General features: G+C 31.9%; 1 protein-coding gene across 1 annotated transcript in view; it reads right to left on the reverse strand.

Annotated features, from left to right (window-relative positions):
• Positions 1-167: 167 nt before the first annotated feature.
• Positions 168-17,166, reverse strand: part of LOC130450323 (high affinity cGMP-specific 3',5'-cyclic phosphodiesterase 9A) — a 180,617-nt gene continuing 163,618 nt past the window's right edge. Inside the window, exons 9-14 of the mRNA XM_056788656.1 lie at positions 16,567-16,818; positions 15,156-15,373; positions 14,030-14,314; positions 12,795-13,375; positions 11,856-12,043; positions 168-11,795 (exon numbers count right to left, since the gene is read on the reverse strand). Of these exons, the coding sequence (XP_056644634.1) occupies positions 11,625-11,795; positions 11,856-12,043; positions 12,795-13,375; positions 14,030-14,314; positions 15,156-15,373; positions 16,567-16,818 (1,695 nt within the window). The 3' untranslated portion in view covers positions 168-11,624. The remainder of the gene's footprint in view (positions 11,796-11,855; positions 12,044-12,794; positions 13,376-14,029; positions 14,315-15,155; positions 15,374-16,566; positions 16,819-17,166) is intronic.

Here is a 17,166-nt window from a genome sequence, read left to right on the forward strand (position 1 = left end):
AGTATAATAATAATTAATTTATCGGTAATTTATTTGTGAAATAAATACTTTCTTTTCGCTGCAATTGTGGAAGTATGTTTTTTTTTCGAAATTGGCGCATTTAATCAATGTTTATTAAAAAAAAATCGTACTAATAGCGGGAAAATTGAATGGAACAACAATTTTTAGTTATAGACATTTATTCAATATTTTCAATTGATTTACACGGTCGTATGTTTTTTTTTTAATTCATACTATTTGTAAAATATGCAACTTCTAAGTAATTATCACTTATCAATCTAGTACAATAGGAAGAATATAGATTGGATTGAGAAAATATAAAGTTCAGTTATAAAAAAACGGAGGTTTTTAGTTTATTTGTGTTGTCTTTCGATCTTTTTACAAATTTGAGTCGAATGATATGTTCAATTATCAAATAAATAGATAAATTATCACGTTCAAACGTTCAACTAAAACTCAGTCTTGATCAGAACAGAAAATAGCGAAAAGCTAGCAGATAAAGCACAGGTAAGAAAATGACAATTAACAAAGTGAAAGTCAACAAGGCACCTACCGAAGATGCTGGACTTCTGAGTACATTTAGTGATATGGGTTACTACACATGAATGAATTGAATTATATCAGACTAATGATAAAATCGATGTACTAGAAGAGGTCAAAATAATATCCAAAATCCTCCGTTTCTTCATTACAAAGATATGGTACATATAAGTTGGTTTTAGTGGTCCTCGTGTGAAAACAAATTTTCTTCGAATATTCATAGGAAAATAAAGATTTTTCGATCTAAGATAAGTTGAAAATCGAACGCCTGCATTCGTTTTCAACTTAGTGCAAATCACCCCATTCTACAAATTTATTTATAAATATTTTCATGTGATAATGAGACACTGTTCGTAATTTATGAAATTTTAGTTCAAAAACTCAACTTTTGAAAATAGAAATGACGTCAGTTAGTAACTTGTAACAGGGGAGCGCAATTGTAGCAGATTCATGTAAAGGGGAGACATAGAATAGTTAAAAAATGATTATTTGATCACAATAAATGTATTGAAATGTATCAATTTCAATAATTTGAGCATAACATAAAGAAGTCGGAGGAAAGCTAACTAAAAAGTAGCTGCTTCGACAATCTCAAGGACGATTAAATGTTATTTTTCAAATAATATGCATGAAATTATAATTTTTGTTGACAAATATCATTAGATCTCCATGAAGTTCGAGTGAGTACCATTTTTAGCTCATTTATTATTATATCTAGCTCCGAGAAGTTGTGATTTATTTTCACCACGATTGATTAATGTACTGAATAATTTTAATTATTTCCTGGTGTAGTCGCTTAATGTGAAACCTATTCTTATTCCTATACGTTTCCACACTATACAGGGTGTACCACGACAAGTTAAAACTATCTGTATATGGCGATCTTTTTAAATAAAATATTTTCAAAGATGGCCGATTTCCAGTTCTACCGAAAGTCGATTATAACTTTGTTATTTTAAATAGAACACCCTATATATTTATACATTTTCGAAATTTACGTAAAATTTTAGTATACTTTTGCCCAAAAACTTTTTTCGAAAAATGAATATTTTTTGAGTTATTAATTTTTTTGTAAAAAATTTGACCGTTGCAGACCTTTATATATTATTTTTTTACGAGGATACCCTTGAAGATATTAAAATGGTTTCTATTCGGTTGCTTTTAGCAAGGTCTCAAGTATTTGAATCTATGATAAAAAATTTTTTATTTTATACAGGGTGTGTATAAGAAGTATCCAAAGATTAACTTCATAAATATCAAATTTCTTTATTTTTTTAAATAGAGCCACCCTGTTTTTTCTATTTTAATGCATTCAGGGGTTTTATTTTGACCCGTTGATACAAGCACTAAGAAATAAAAAAGTATTTTTCTTTATTTTGTCAAGGTCAGCAAACTCTACTTTTAATAAAATCAGTTGGTTTTAAATTTTGACATAAATTGTTAGAATAAGGATGAATTTTATGTTTTTGTAAAATACGGTGAATCGACGATTTGCTTACTCTGAGATCTTTTACGACAGCACGTATTGATGCTTCTGGATAAGCAGTAAAATAAGCAACATCATCAATTTCGGCATTATTATTGTCAATAACTGGTTTAATTCGATTAACTTTTGCTTCAAATGAACCGTATAGTTTCCAAATTGTTGAGTATTCTTTCAATAGAATGTGATTTCGGTCGTGGTCTATCTGGATAACTTGCAGCAAATAAAGTACATGTTCTTGTAATAACTTGTAACACTGACAGTTAAATAAGTAGTTTACAGACCTTGACAAGATAAATAAAAATACTTTTTTATTTATCAAAATAAAATTTAGACCCCACCTGTATCTCTGAAAATTTACAGAAAACATTCAATTTGCCTCATTTTTTACCCCTGAATGCATTAAATTAGAAAAAACCGGGTGGCACTATTTACAAAAATAAAGAAATTTGATATTCATGAAGTTAAACTTTGAGCACTTTTTATATACACCCTGTATAAAATAAGAAATTTTTCAACATAGATTCAAATACGTCTGACCTTGCTAAAAGCAACCGAATAGAAACCATTTTAATATGTTCAAGGGTATCCACGTAAAAAAATAATTTATAAGGGTCTGCAACGGTTAAATTTTTCACAAAAAAATTAATAACTCAAAAAGTATGCGTTTTTCGAAAAAACTTTTCAGACAAAAGTATACTTAAATTTTATGTAGATTTCAAAAATGTATTGATATACAGGGTGTTTCATTTAAGATAACAAAGTTATAGCCATGTTTGAAAATATATTAGTTAAAAAGATCGTATCCGAAAATCAAAACGTAGAAATTTTCATAATTTTACTATAAGTATTTTGCCATATACAGTTTTAATTTTAAAGTTTAATTGGTCGTGGGACACCCTGTATATAAATGAATTTTGGAAGAATAATATTTTGTGATTTATGGAATGAAAAGTACATCAGAGTAGATAAGACTTCTATGTTTACAAATGCAATTGATCATCATTTCTTCGCTATTGCACCGTTTTGGGGGTTTTTGAGAGCAATTTGTTGTAACTTCGAATTGTTATCTCAACGTATCAACAAAGAAATATAAGTTTGTATAAATACAAAAGTTAATTGGTAGGAAAATATTATTCTACATTCTATATTCTATTACATAATTCACACATATAAAATAATATATAAGGTATCTGGGTCGAATATGGCCAGCCGATCAATATGACCAATTGCCTGTAGCTGTAGCTAAAGCCCATTTTAAGCTAAACGCGACGGTAATTGCTCGAGGTTCGTATCCGAACGGCAGACGCGACTCACCGAAAACCGTGTCGAAGTTATAAAACACAAAGGTAAGTTTGTTATGGTATTTTTGTGGTGTAGTTTAGTTTCAAAAATGTCAAAAGTTCAATGTGATTTGTGAATATCGTAATCAAAACGAAATATGGACGTCGTGGGGCCGCCAAACGTTATAAAATACCACGTCAAAAAATCTGAATTGGGTTGAAAAAATTTACTAAACGTTGAACAGGAAAGGACCTTAGTATCTCCTATTATACAAAGTAGGATAGCCATTGAAGCAAAACGTATATTCGTCAAGAAATTCTGCGTACAAAATAATTAAAACGTGGAATTCCCAGGGTATAACGACAGGTGCCGATTGGCTGATGGGGTTTCCGAAGTTAAATAAAACAGCAGTCGGAAACAAGGCCAATTTCCTCCTATTTTAAAAGAGTTAAAAAAATAAATAATTAAGAGGTATACGTGATATTGAAGCTAGATAAAAACATTATATAATGACATAAATTTGACATGTTTATATTGTTTAAATGTTGAAAAAATGAGAATCAAACCTTAAGGTGGGTATATTCGATTCAGGTACCTTAGTAAATATCAGCGATAATGATAAAGATAGTGGACTAGAATCACAAGTATTGAAAATTTATAAATATCTTTGAAAACAATATCTAAAGTAAATAAATAAAGTTTTTTTTTTTAATAATATATTCTAATACATTTCTAGCGCCAGTACACACCTTTACGTTCTTTTTTTAAATGCAAATCTGTGTAATCATAACAAAATCGATGTTAATCAGTATTTGTCAATAGTTGTAGTCCGGTCAAATTAGCCTTAAAAATAGTATTTAATGAATCCTCACAAACTCCTATAAACCTAAATAATTGGTATGAATGTTCGGAACACTCAAATTTGGATTTTCACGTCTAAACGTTTAAATAATTACATCAGATAAAAATTATAAATAGTTATATTTATCTATGAAAAAAGTCTTAATACTTTTTCTGAGATATAAATGTTCTAGAAGCTCTAATCTTCATATTAATCATGCATAAATACGCTACGTATACATATCACTAAAGTTGTGATACGTTTACATCGACTCACCTCTTGGTATGGATAATCGTAAGCGTTAAGATCGAAACTCATTAGCAACACGTCACGCCACGCCATGCGACTTCGGTTCGCATGGTACATTGATGTGTACAAATTTATGACACGCCACGCTACAACACACCATGCGACGTCCATCCACGTGAAGATGTGCTGCTTATGCATCAAGAGAAAAAGAAGATTTTGTGCCCATAAAATCAACAAAAATCGTAAATTGACATAGAAAGACAAGACACGTTTCATCGCGCGTCGAGAATTTTGAATCGCCCCACGTGGGATCGCGTGGCGTTGCGTGGCGTGGTAGCTGAGTATGTACGCAGACAATTGAATTAAATGGGAAAACATATGCACAAATATACGTCGCGTGGCGTGAGGTGGCGTGGCGTGACGTGTTGCTAGTGGGTTTCGGCCAACGATCGTAGTGGAATGTGGGGTAAAAACCCAGACTGTAGATAAATTTCGAAAATAAAAACACTTGTACTTATAAATTAGTTTATTTTAAATGTCTTTTTCGAGTGTATTATTCGGTTCAAGTTTAGCTACAATAAAAAGAATGGTGTGGGAAGTTAAATGTCAAAATTAATCCACAAACATAATTATTTGTAACTATAAAAAGGGATATAGGGCACAATCCACTTATTTAATATGGGTGATCCGTGAAATGGCTACAAAATAGTTATTCTCGTGAATGTACCAGGTGTCGAGTCGTATGGGGATTCATGATGCATAGCTATGGAAGCAAATTACTTGCAACCAGCAAGTAAAAGAACGCCCTATATTTCAGAAACGCTTGCTTTTAGAAAAAAAGTACTAAGACATTTCTTATAGATAAGTATGAGTCACAATTTTTGTATGATTAATTTTCTACTGAAAAAAGCGAAAAACGCAATTTTGCGAATTTTGGTCTCGAGTAACTTTTCATTTATAATAGCGTTTCGAATAACCACGCCAGTTTTTAGCTGTACGCGATATGTACTCTAAATTGACCGGACGGTTTTAATTTAATCATCTTCTAAATGAAAATTGGTCAGTACATAGAAATGGAGTTTTATATTCCGACATCTGAAAACTATTAACATTGTTAAACCGCTTTCAGACTGGTGACTTTTTGCAGTCAGCCTTGTTTGGATCATTACTGAAAAGTCCTTTATGTAGAAGATGCAAAACTTAATAAATATTGGATAATAAGCCAGTAAATTAGAACTGCGGTAAATCCCTCATTTTTACAATGTATTCGACCGGATTGATTCCGATTTTTGACTGTAATCCTACAAAAAAAGAGAACCTTTGTTTTAAAAACGAACTCAATCTTCAAGTTTCAGCTTATGGAAAGTATTGAGTGGAGAATCAGTAGATTTCTTTGTTAACTGGTATATGCAGCGAAATTTTCACAAAAATGAACAAATAACTCCTGAAACAAACTGAACTGAAAACTACGTATACACGACGAAGATGAAGACCTATCCTTGAATATCCAAGGACGCTCAGACATGCAACTAGTTTTAAATTTTTGTTAAAAGTTCGTGAGTTAAAAAGAAAATGTGTCCTTAAGTTTACATAAACCACTTAGACCATAGTACACTACTTTAGCTGAGAAAATAAATGGCAAATCATCTAAAAGGATTGATGTAAAAAGGATCTTGCACGTCTATGGATGATTCTCTGTTTTGTTGGCTGTTTTCAATGACCAAATGAAACGAAATTTTCTTTTAAAATGATTTCAGACTTGTCAAATGGTTCGAATGAATCCAAATTTTATTATTAACTTCTAAAAAACAACTACCGCTACTGTTAGAATCAGTTGGAGCAAGAGGCATCCTCTGAAGATGTCAATCACACGTTAACAAAACGTCCAGTAGCAGTGCAATTGATCACAGCTGCGAGAGCTTTACACAATTAATGCATATATAAAGTGGAATCGATTTTCAACAATTGAATTCCTATTTTCAAGAAATCGATTGAAATTTTCATCTGGTTGACGTATTTCTTTTTGCCGAGAAGAATAGAAGAAGTAGCAGTCCATGTTTAATCTGTGATAAATCAAGTCTGAAAGGGAAACAAGTGATTTATTTTGTCGGAATATAAAATTGATATTTTAAATAGTATTTGGATCATTGACAGTTATTATGGCACACGCCATGTTATCAATTTTCATAGCCGATCACCCTGTATATATAAGAGAGCAAATACGAGATATATGTAATTGATAAATTCTATTTTGAATATAGATTGTTTTTTTTGTATATGATTTAACACGTTGAGCCCTAACCTAAATTGATAAACTTTCCCCTGAACTCAATATTTTTATTTGTGTTTTATGTAAAGTAAAAAATGTACTTTTGAAAAATATTATATGGGATCAAAAATAAATTCTTTTTGAGGTCATATTTACTTATCTGCTATGTTTATTATGTGTTGAAACATTTAGAAAAATGCGTGATAGACAATATTAAGTGAATCATTTATATTTATCTAAATTCTTTCTAATTTGATTCCAAATTTGTCATTTTTTATACCCTTAAACATAAAATTTATCAAAAATAGTTACAGGTAATTTAAACTTAGTACAAATTAAAAATTATAATTGATATTATTTTCAAAAAACCATAAAAAAATATGAAAAGATTTATGTCCAAATGGATCGTGAAAAAAATAAATAAAATGTACCAAAAATAGGATAATGTTTCAAGGACCCAGGACGGTCCTAATACACTGTAAAACATATTTAAATGCGGTTCTTTGGGTCGTAGAGGAATTTTGAAATAAAATACGCTCTGGGCTGTGGGGAACACTCAGTTGTGGGTCTATGGGCCGCACCGGGGCTCGACGTGTTAAAAGAATGAAAGACTGTTGTTTTGGTTTCAAAAATTTTAGAAAAGTAAATTTTTTTATATAAAAGTTTTAGTTTTTAGATAAAAGATTATTTGGATATGTTCAGATTTTAATAAAATATAAACATCTATAGATTTGAGGGTAAATTTTTCACTACAAAATAAGGCGAACAAAAATTTCAACAGAATAGATTTATAATGGAGATAAATTTTTTTCTATTTTATGTTAAAATACTTTACAGTTTTGATATTGGTTTACTTGGTAAACAATCTACAATTTTGGAAATTTACGATCATTCCCACAAAAACACGTTTCGCAAGTAAGAATATACTCAGTGATATATAAATATTTATAATAAAAGTCTTCATAGTGCTCAATGGGTTCGTTGGAAAGATGAGAAAGTGCTGTTGGTATAAACAGAAGTATGTCAGATGTTAGGAAGACAATAGCACTACAAATTATTGGTTTACATTTGTATTTGCATCATACTGTGTGTCATTATTACTTAAGCAATTTAGTAGTTTTCAAATATATTTTTTAATACTCCAAGTTTACTTTTTTTTAATAATATTTGATATTTAATATGTAACTGTACGTTTAGAAAGTCCCGAATTTGGTGGACACGAAAACCATGTTTACAGTAGGCAAAGTAATTCATCAAATGTTGCTCGAAAAAATTTATAGATTAACTTTTTTCATATGGGCCTGAATTGTGTTATAGCATAACGTATAGGATGCGAATATTCTCCAGAAACAATTTGAATGCACGTCGATACATTGAGGAAACATTGGAACCATATTTACCTCGTTTCCTTCAAAGTTTCAGCAGTTTAAATATCAATTTAACTCAATGGTAAAAGCAAAAAACCATTTAGTTCTTTGTAGATTAGACAGGGGTTGTATATATACCCTATAATAGATAACCTTGTATATAATACCATAGATCGTGTGTACCAAGTCACGAAGACCATCTGGAATATTAGAGACAGATGTTTTTGCCAAAGAAACATAGATAGAAGATGCATTGAGGAAATATTGGAACTATCTTTGATTTGTTTCCTCAAAGTTTCACTCTTAACTAGGTTCCCAAGATTGCCGGATTTGTTTCTCATTTGAACATGGGACATAAGTGAATGTTATCAAAATGTTTCTGTCATTATAGATCATGGATTATAAAAGAATTTATAACAGAAAGTTGAAGAAATATTTTAATAATTTTATATATGTACTGTACTTTGAGATATATATTTCCAATATAATCGTAAATGAATTTTTATTAGTTGTTTGAGTTTCTACATCACTGAGTATATTACATAAAAACAACTCTATAAAGTTTACAAAAATATACAGTGTTGTTTTTTTATGAAAGATAAGAAACTTTTGTGTAATTGTTTAAAGTATTGTAGAAAACTATATTTGATTATTAAATTCTTTGATCAAAACTTGATGTGCTGCAATCTTTATTTAGTTAGCTACAACTATTTCAACCTAAAATTCCAGATATAGTTACAGAGCTGGCTACAGAAAACAGCATCGATAAGGTACACGACGTTTGAGCATTTCTGGTACTCTGTACAGGTCGGATATGAAAATGCCAGCCGGTTTTCCCGGCCGAAAAAATGACCTGGAAAACCTCATATGATACAAAAGTGAAAAATCTTGGATCGTGGGGTCCGCACCTCAAATAAGAACGCTGTAATAACGCCAGAAGTTTTGGAAGTCGGAAAGCCTAGCCAGAAGTGACCGAAAGTGCCAGAAAATTCGTCCGAAAAACCCGATTTGGTACACGAGTGAAACATTGTGGAACGTGAGGCCGGAGTCTCAACTAGTAGCGGTGTAATAGCGCCAGAAGTTGTGCAGATCAGGACCAAAAGTGCCGGAAAATTCATCAGAAAAACCTCACGTGGTATACGCGTCAGACTTTTTTACTTGACTTTTGTGGTCTTAACCAAAAGTGGTGTAATAACGCCAGAAGTTTCACAGGTCGAAAAAAATAAGGAAAATCAACGTACTTGTGAAATGAACTTTTCGCTCTGGGCTCTAATGAAAATTATTTTCATGAACTTTTGTTAAAAATGTCTGGAAACCGTTGTATCTTTGCCAAAAGTCCTTCAGTAATGTTTGTCGGCTAATGGTGCCCCAAGAAACTTTGAAGATCGTTGGGGTAAGATGATGCTTCGCTATTACACCGCTACTAGTTGAGAGTGTGGCCTCACGTTCGCTTCATTTTTCGGACGAATTTTAACTTCTGGCTAGGCTTTCCGACCTCCTAAGCTTCTGGCGTTGTTTCAGCGTTCTTATTTGAGGTTCGAACCCCACAATCCCAGAGTTTTCACTCGTGTACCATATTAGGTTTTTCAGCTCATTTTTTCGCCCGGGAAAACCGGCTGACATTTTCATATCCGACCTGTACAGAGTGCCAAAAAGGCCGTAGTGTACCTTATCGATGCTGTTTTATGTAGCCAGCTTCTCGACTAATAGCTATTTGTGAGATATTATGAGACAGCTGTGGTTCTAAAAATATATGAATCAATAATAATTCAACACACTTGAAGGTCAAAAAGAGTTCATGTACTTATGTTATGTTATGATTATGATTGGAAATAAAAGTAAACTGTTTTAGTCAAATTTAGCGGTTTATAATTGATTCAAAATCTAGTCAAAGAATGTTAGAAGCAGGCAAAAATGCTAAAAAGAAAACACAATTGTGAATTATCTTTTATGTATTCAAATAAAGTATTGATTTCTTCAATTTCAGATACAGATAATTTAAAACTAATACTACCCGTTATATACGCTTATCCAGGTAGTAAATTTTTTTGCAAGGGTAATTAATGTTCTATTCTTCACAATTATACTGGAGGGTATGTTGAAAATAGTTAAAACATTGCCATATTTGTTGCCAATAAATATTAGATCCTTCTTTTAAATAGGTAAACTTACGTTATGCACCTCGTATAATTTATTAGCAAAAATGATCTCTATCAACATTTAGTTTCTATTGTCATATTTGGTCTGTATGAAACCCATTATTTTATTAATTTATATGTATTTTTAGAACCAACTTTTCTTTGGTATCTGATTTCGTCCATCACTCCATTAAAAACCTTTTACGTTGCCTTTTTTTGATTCGTCTATCTGTTATTTCAAATAAAATACGTAATAGGTTTCCATGAGCTGAATTATACTGAAAGAAAGAAGCATTTGACAAAAAATTAACGTCGAGTTTTGGTTCTACAGCAACAACTGATTCTGTAGGAAATAAGACAAGTTATAGCGCGAAGTTTCATTTGGAAATGATATAGAAATTGGTCGAAATCAACGAGTTGCTTTTCCTGAACACACTGCTACTCTGTTTGAAATACAATCAATATTACCAAAAGAACAAAAACATTTATTATAATCGAATATTTGTTTAAGCAAATTTACGGCACATAAATCATTTTTAATGGTGTTTATGTGTGAACAACACGTGTGTTTCTGAGTGTCGCGTACAGAATTTGATAAAACCAATTTTGTAGAGCTTTCAGAAGAAATTGTTTCAACTGAAAATTAAAAACACAACGACTCGTGGGAGTTTGAGAATAAGGATTTGCATGTACAAAACCAAGCACAAGCTAGAAATCCAGGAATATGCTTTCATTTCCCTATTGAAATTAAGAATTATTCCGACTGCTTTCCGCTTTTTAAAATCCTTAAAAAATCTATGACGAATAGTATAAATTCTTGCCTCAAGTGAATTAACTCCTTAGTAATATTTGTACTTTGGCACACTCTAGTGATCGGCTCGGCAATAAAAACTTTTGTTTGCTTTTTCTTTTACTTTCTTCAACTAACTTTGAACAAACTTTTCGCCCCAGGTCCCCGAAGACGAAAACTCAGTTTATGTAATTGTGTGTTGGTGCTATGGTAGTAAACATTGTAATTAATATGGTCCACAAGAAGCGGATGCTTTCAGATTTTCTATAGAAAATTGGAAACGACTGTACAATTATTTCTATCGACATTCAAGCAACTAGTTGTATTCTCTGGTTAGAGACCCCTCACCTTCCACCAATACACACCTGCCCCTCGCTGGGTACGTCCTTGCCGAAATGAAATATTTTTAGATAAAAATCACAGACAAAACTATTACGTATTTCTGAATATTTTCGAAATAATCTTCAGAGAGACGAATCCATACAAATAATATTTGCTTCGGTTAAATAAAAATAAATAGCGATTATAATGAAAAATTCAACTAAATAAAAATAAATAAGAAATTCAATTCTAAACATTTTCTCTAGCGTTTGGCCTGTATTTACAGCAACGACAAAATATATATCTGGTAAAACTTTCTTTTTCAGGGACGTTAACCTCTTGTCATATCAGAGTAGGGTCTTTTTCGTTTATGACTAAAATTTCGTCATTTGTAATTTCCTGTAGCTTGACGATACATTTGTCAACAACGTTGTTAGTAGTTGAATCTTCTTTCCTAAGCGACGATTCGCTCTTGAAGTTACCTAACTTAGGACTTGCGCAGTTGCTTTGAACCTTCACAAAAAAAAACATATAATTGAGAAATGACAACGTTTATTATTTAACATCACGTACCTGGGAAGTAGAAGGAAGTGATTGATTGTCCAAATCCAATTCGTCGACTGCTGCATCGGAAGCCCAACTCTTCTGCTTTCCTACAAATAATTTCCACGTTTTCTTATTACTTCCTTTAGTTTTTGGTAGCGTACTAGCTTTCTTCACATCATCCAGTTTGTAATATGCACTATCTGACCTTTTCTTGCCTGCCAAAAAAGTCCCCGTAAAATCTAAAACTTTCTAGGAATTTTGTTGGTGTCAAAAATCCTTGAAAATTCAATATGATATAATAAATCTACACATACGTAAATATAGTGACTGAATTCTTAAGGAATTCAGGAATAATTTCAGTTTCAGAATGATTATCTAAACATTGGAGTTTCTTTATAATTTGTGGATCCATGAGGACTCATATTAAAATGGGTAACTTACACTTCGTGGAAAATGTCATTGTGTTTTTCAAACGGCTAAAAAAGATTGATTATTCCAATTTTAAAATGGACAACTTGCTCGTCCACTAATATAGACGGTGAAGTCAGTCCCGTTCCAATTTTTGTCGAAGCTAAAGTTTCGTAGAGGATCGAGTAATGACTTGAAATTTTGTTTATTTGCTTGTGGCTTATTTATATCATATTTTTTGTGGTCTTATTTTGAAGAGATAATGTCTGAGAAGGCCTTTTTGTTTGTTTGTAACATGCAGAGTTAGTAAACAATTTGATGTTTAAATGTATAAGAAGCTTTAACAAATGGAGATTTGATTTTGTTTCATTACTTTAGATGTCGCCAATTTTTTGTTAATTCATAATATTTCACTGTCACTAAATTCAGTATTTTTGATTGAAATTAATTGATTTTGTCAAAATCAAAATATTTACTAATCAATTGATTGTTTTGTAATAATTGAGAAGTTTTGAATCAAATTTAGATTTTAATTGGACTTTTTTTTGGCAATATTACCTTTCTGTGGTGTACCCTTCGAACAATTATTATTTTTCGTCGCTGCTTTTATAATTTTCACTTTGGGTTCTTTATCTGAAAGTCCTAGCCTGTCCGTTAACTGTCTAAACCGCGAAAAAATCGATCGACTCGTCTTAGCATCCTCCCTTTGCACAAAAATACTGTTACCACCCACTTGTTGGTCACTACAATTTTTAATACTATTTTTACGCGTATAGTTTGGACATTCGATGTCCTCTTTGGTTGCAGCATCTTCGTCATTGTTCGTTTTAAGTCTTTGTTCAGTGGTATAAGTTTTTTCACTATACTTTAAAATGCTTTTCTTCTCTTCGTTCACCGAAGGAACTTTTACGGAATGTTCGGAATTTCGTTTGTTCAAATTCAGCGTTTCTTTGGATAAAATATACTCGCCGTCTTCTGTATCGTCTTTTTCTTCATCGGATTCAAATTTGTTGCTTGCTAGACCTTCTTCGAACTTCTTCTTAAGTGTTAAAGCGTATTCGTCTAAAAACTCAGGGGGATCGAAGGACAGTTTCTTGTTCCCCACTAGACAGTGTTGATCGAAGCTCAAACCTCCACATCTGAAACAGAAAAGAAACGTAACCGCAATATTTGATTGGGAAAATCTCGAATATACGATGAACGAAGTTCAAACTGTAAAGTATTGGAAAAGTATTGAAAAAGAACTAGTACTACCACATATCCTTATAGAAAATGTCAACATATGCTGCAAATACTGTAGGAAGATCACTTACACCTTTTTTTTACCGTATAAAAGAGTTATTTTCCCCCAGTCCCCCAGTCAGTATTTTTTTTAATTCGAGATCATTTAAGAGGTCATTATTGATATAGTATATGCAGAAATCTCTTGTTTATGTTTGTGAATAACGGCCAGTTTATAACGGCATTTAGTGAGTGTAAAAATAAACCAAAACCAAAAAGAAACTGTAGAAGAACGTGTTTAAATTTCGCGCGCTTTCCTTGAGTGACAGAAACAACATGGCCGTTTTCCTGATTTCCGCTATAACGTCTGACACCATTAGAAATATTAATTTTGTACCAATCAGATCTATATTATGGCTCTTAAAAGAGTTCATGTTGAAGAAGCGAAGTTTGAACTCAAGTTTCTTTAGATTTTGATCGAAGGGTACCATTGGATTCGTCATTCTCTACCATCAACAATTATATATCTTGTTTACCGTAAGGAAAGTAAATATTAGTTGGTTAGGCCTTACCGTAGTTTTCCTTTAGCCACCATCTTTGCTATTTCCGAATGATTGAGATGCTGAACTCTTTCTCTGCTACCTTTACGAGATCCTGGATAACTTTTTCTACCAGTAGTAGTAATACTGCTTTCCGTGGATATTTTAAACTTCAAAGCTTTCTCCGAAACTTCGACTTCGTTAGCCGTTTCCGAATCTCCGCTTTCTGTATCTTCTTGAACATCTTCGAGACTTTGTCCGTCACCTGGTCCTGTAGCGGCGTCATTGTCTGTGATTTCTTCGTCCGATGACCGCGATCTAGGAAAAGAAATGTTATTTTCTAAAAGATAATGATGGTTATTTGGATTTTGAGGTTATGTGAAAAAAATGTGAATCAGTTCACAACTTTGCGTTTTATTTAATTCTTTAGCATTTTCGAAGACTTTTGCCAAGAATTTGAACGTGTTAATGATGATGATACATACATACAACTTCCATAACATATTGTATAAGTAGAAACTTTTTGTATGAGTGTAAGATTTGGTCTCAAATTTTTTTTATGTATTAATTTTATAAAAACTTATATCCTGTCCTCATATTTCTTGTATTTTTCACAAAGACAATAAATTTATTGTACGAGTTCCTACAAAGGCTGAGTTTCTATAACTTTCAAGCTTTCACGAAATACTTTTTAAAAGCGAAGAAGTTCTTTTTATTGTCAGATGGAAGCTGAAGCTATGCTTTTATTGATATTTTGTATTGGCATTCTTTCGATTAACATCCGTTTTTTCCATTTAGAACGTGCTTCTCATGGGAAATTTATTGACAACAATGGCTTTTAATCCCATAAAACAAAGTTAAATAATAAGAATGTTACTGATGGTACTGATGCTGTAAACATTATTTATTAAAAAATTATTGGCTGAAAATTTCGTCTCCAACAATTATTACAGTCCTAGAACCACTGACAACATATTTGTTACGGTTGTTTGTCCTTCTTTTTAGAAACATTCTGTTTTTGAGCGAATAGGACGGATTTGGTGAGACTGAAATCTTTCTGGAAGCTTTTCCTTTCATTTCATTTTCAGTTTTTATCTTTTTATCATTTTTAAAGGCTCCTTTCCTGGTATAGATGTAATGACAGAAAGTTTGTACTCACCTGGAACGTGTTTGTTGAAAGCTGAAGCTCTTCTTCATTTTAATGTTCGCATTAGAATTAGATTTTGGCACATTTGGATCAGAGCTTTGAGATGACGGGCTATGGTCGGCTAGAGTTGTTTCTACTATACTTTTACGGTGCAGTCTTTCTTCCCTCGTTGCTTCATTAAGTCTTCGATAGTAGTCAAGTGCGTCTCGAACAGGTACAATTATTAAATCCTGAATAAGACAATAAATACTCATTATATTTTTACTAGAAGCAATTCTTCCCAATATTTCGTTAAAATTTGATAAAGTAACCAACATTTTTTATCAAAAAACAAACCCTTTCAAGGTATTTTCTCGTCCATCGATTACAAAACATGTTCCAAATGGATCACATCATTAATCGAGCATACAGAAATCCCAATGTGCAAGCAATACTTCAAATAAGGAGGAATCTAGGTCTTGTAGAGCGTCAGAAGCTGCTACGGAATATATTGTTTTGTGGTATTAAAGCTCCAAGTTTTTGTGAAACTGCTTTAGCTACAGTTGAACGACAATGAACTTTCATTACTGGTTTAAAGATTCGAAATCACTTGATGTGCTACCATAGATAAAAAGCAGTTTTTGATGAATGAACGGATGATAGAAAAAGAGAAAAAAATAAACCATGTTTCCAAGTTTTTATTTGGGGTCTATCTGTGACCAAAGCTGGTGATTTTCATTGCAATTTTATTCTGTCAGCAGCAATGCGAAAGACTGTGGGGAGATTTTATTGAACCCGGTTCTTATTCCAAGGTATTCGTCTTTTTCTTGAACCTCTTTTTCCAAATTTTTGGCTTGGATGGCCTATTTTCGTTCCAGGACTCAGCAGGACAGAGAAAACGTAGCATCTCAGTATTTTAATTTTTTTTTTGAAGAGAAAGATTGTGAATATGAATGAATATAATTTAATAAAGAAAACACTGAATTATAGTTCGTAAATTGTTAGCAGAAAACGATATAAGGTAAGAAAAACATTCTTGAAAGCGGAAAAATCCAACTGTCGTTTTAATATGTTGACATAAAGTGTTTTCCAGTCAAGACGATGTGCAAAAATTATCAAAATGCATCACGTATTTCAGATTTAATATCACATTCGCTCTGGTGAGTAGAGGGATGGGATTTATATTTTGCTATTATAAAATGATATAAAAATGTTCCTGAACATCATTATAAAAATTGAGAAACGTGGAAATTAGTTATTTATTAGAAAAACGATGATTTTCTTCAATATTTCAAACTAGATGCACTATTGGATAAAATGCATTGATTTGGTAATCGAGGGCATCAATGTTATTGAATCGGATAATTTATAGCAATACAGGATAAAATTATTGAAGGATTTCGTGGAATTAAAAAAAAACTACAAAATTTGATTCACATATTACCTGTAATTCAATGAAAAGTTCTCCTAGTGCCTCAAATAAAGGCAGTAATACAAATCCGATAAAAGAGCACTGTGAAGATGGTTTGGTAATTTTTTCACGATCCATAAACGGTGTAACTGGCAATCCTTCCAGTTTTTCAGCGTCGCTTTGCTTGAAGAATTCCTGGAGGAGTTTATCAAGCCATGGTTCAGCTACGTCCATAGGCCTCGCTTCGTTGGATATGTCTGATACTTTTATTAGAACCATGCATAACTGAAAGAGATAAATATGAACGTAGAAATTTGAAGCAGATTATGACTATCCAATATGCAACTTCAAATTATCATTAAAAAGCTGAAAGACAAAAAAATGTTGTGGAAAAACATCTAAAAGGAATAACAGAGACAGTTTTTAATTAGATAATAAAAAATAACGGTTTGGTTTGATTGATAATAATACAATTTAGGAAGTTTTGTTTTGAATGCTGAGTATGATTTGCACTAGCTCAAATCTATCTACAGATCTAAGAAAGCTAATAATTTTAAAAACGTTAACGAAATAATTGTTAAGTTTGTTTTTTAACATTATTAGAACGTAAAGGTCCTAATGAAGTAGTAGGAT

The sequence above is a fragment of the Diorhabda sublineata genome, chromosome 11 (genome assembly GCF_026230105.1).
Source record: "Diorhabda sublineata isolate icDioSubl1.1 chromosome 11, icDioSubl1.1, whole genome shotgun sequence".
NCBI lineage: Eukaryota > Metazoa > Arthropoda > Insecta > Coleoptera > Chrysomelidae > Diorhabda > Diorhabda sublineata.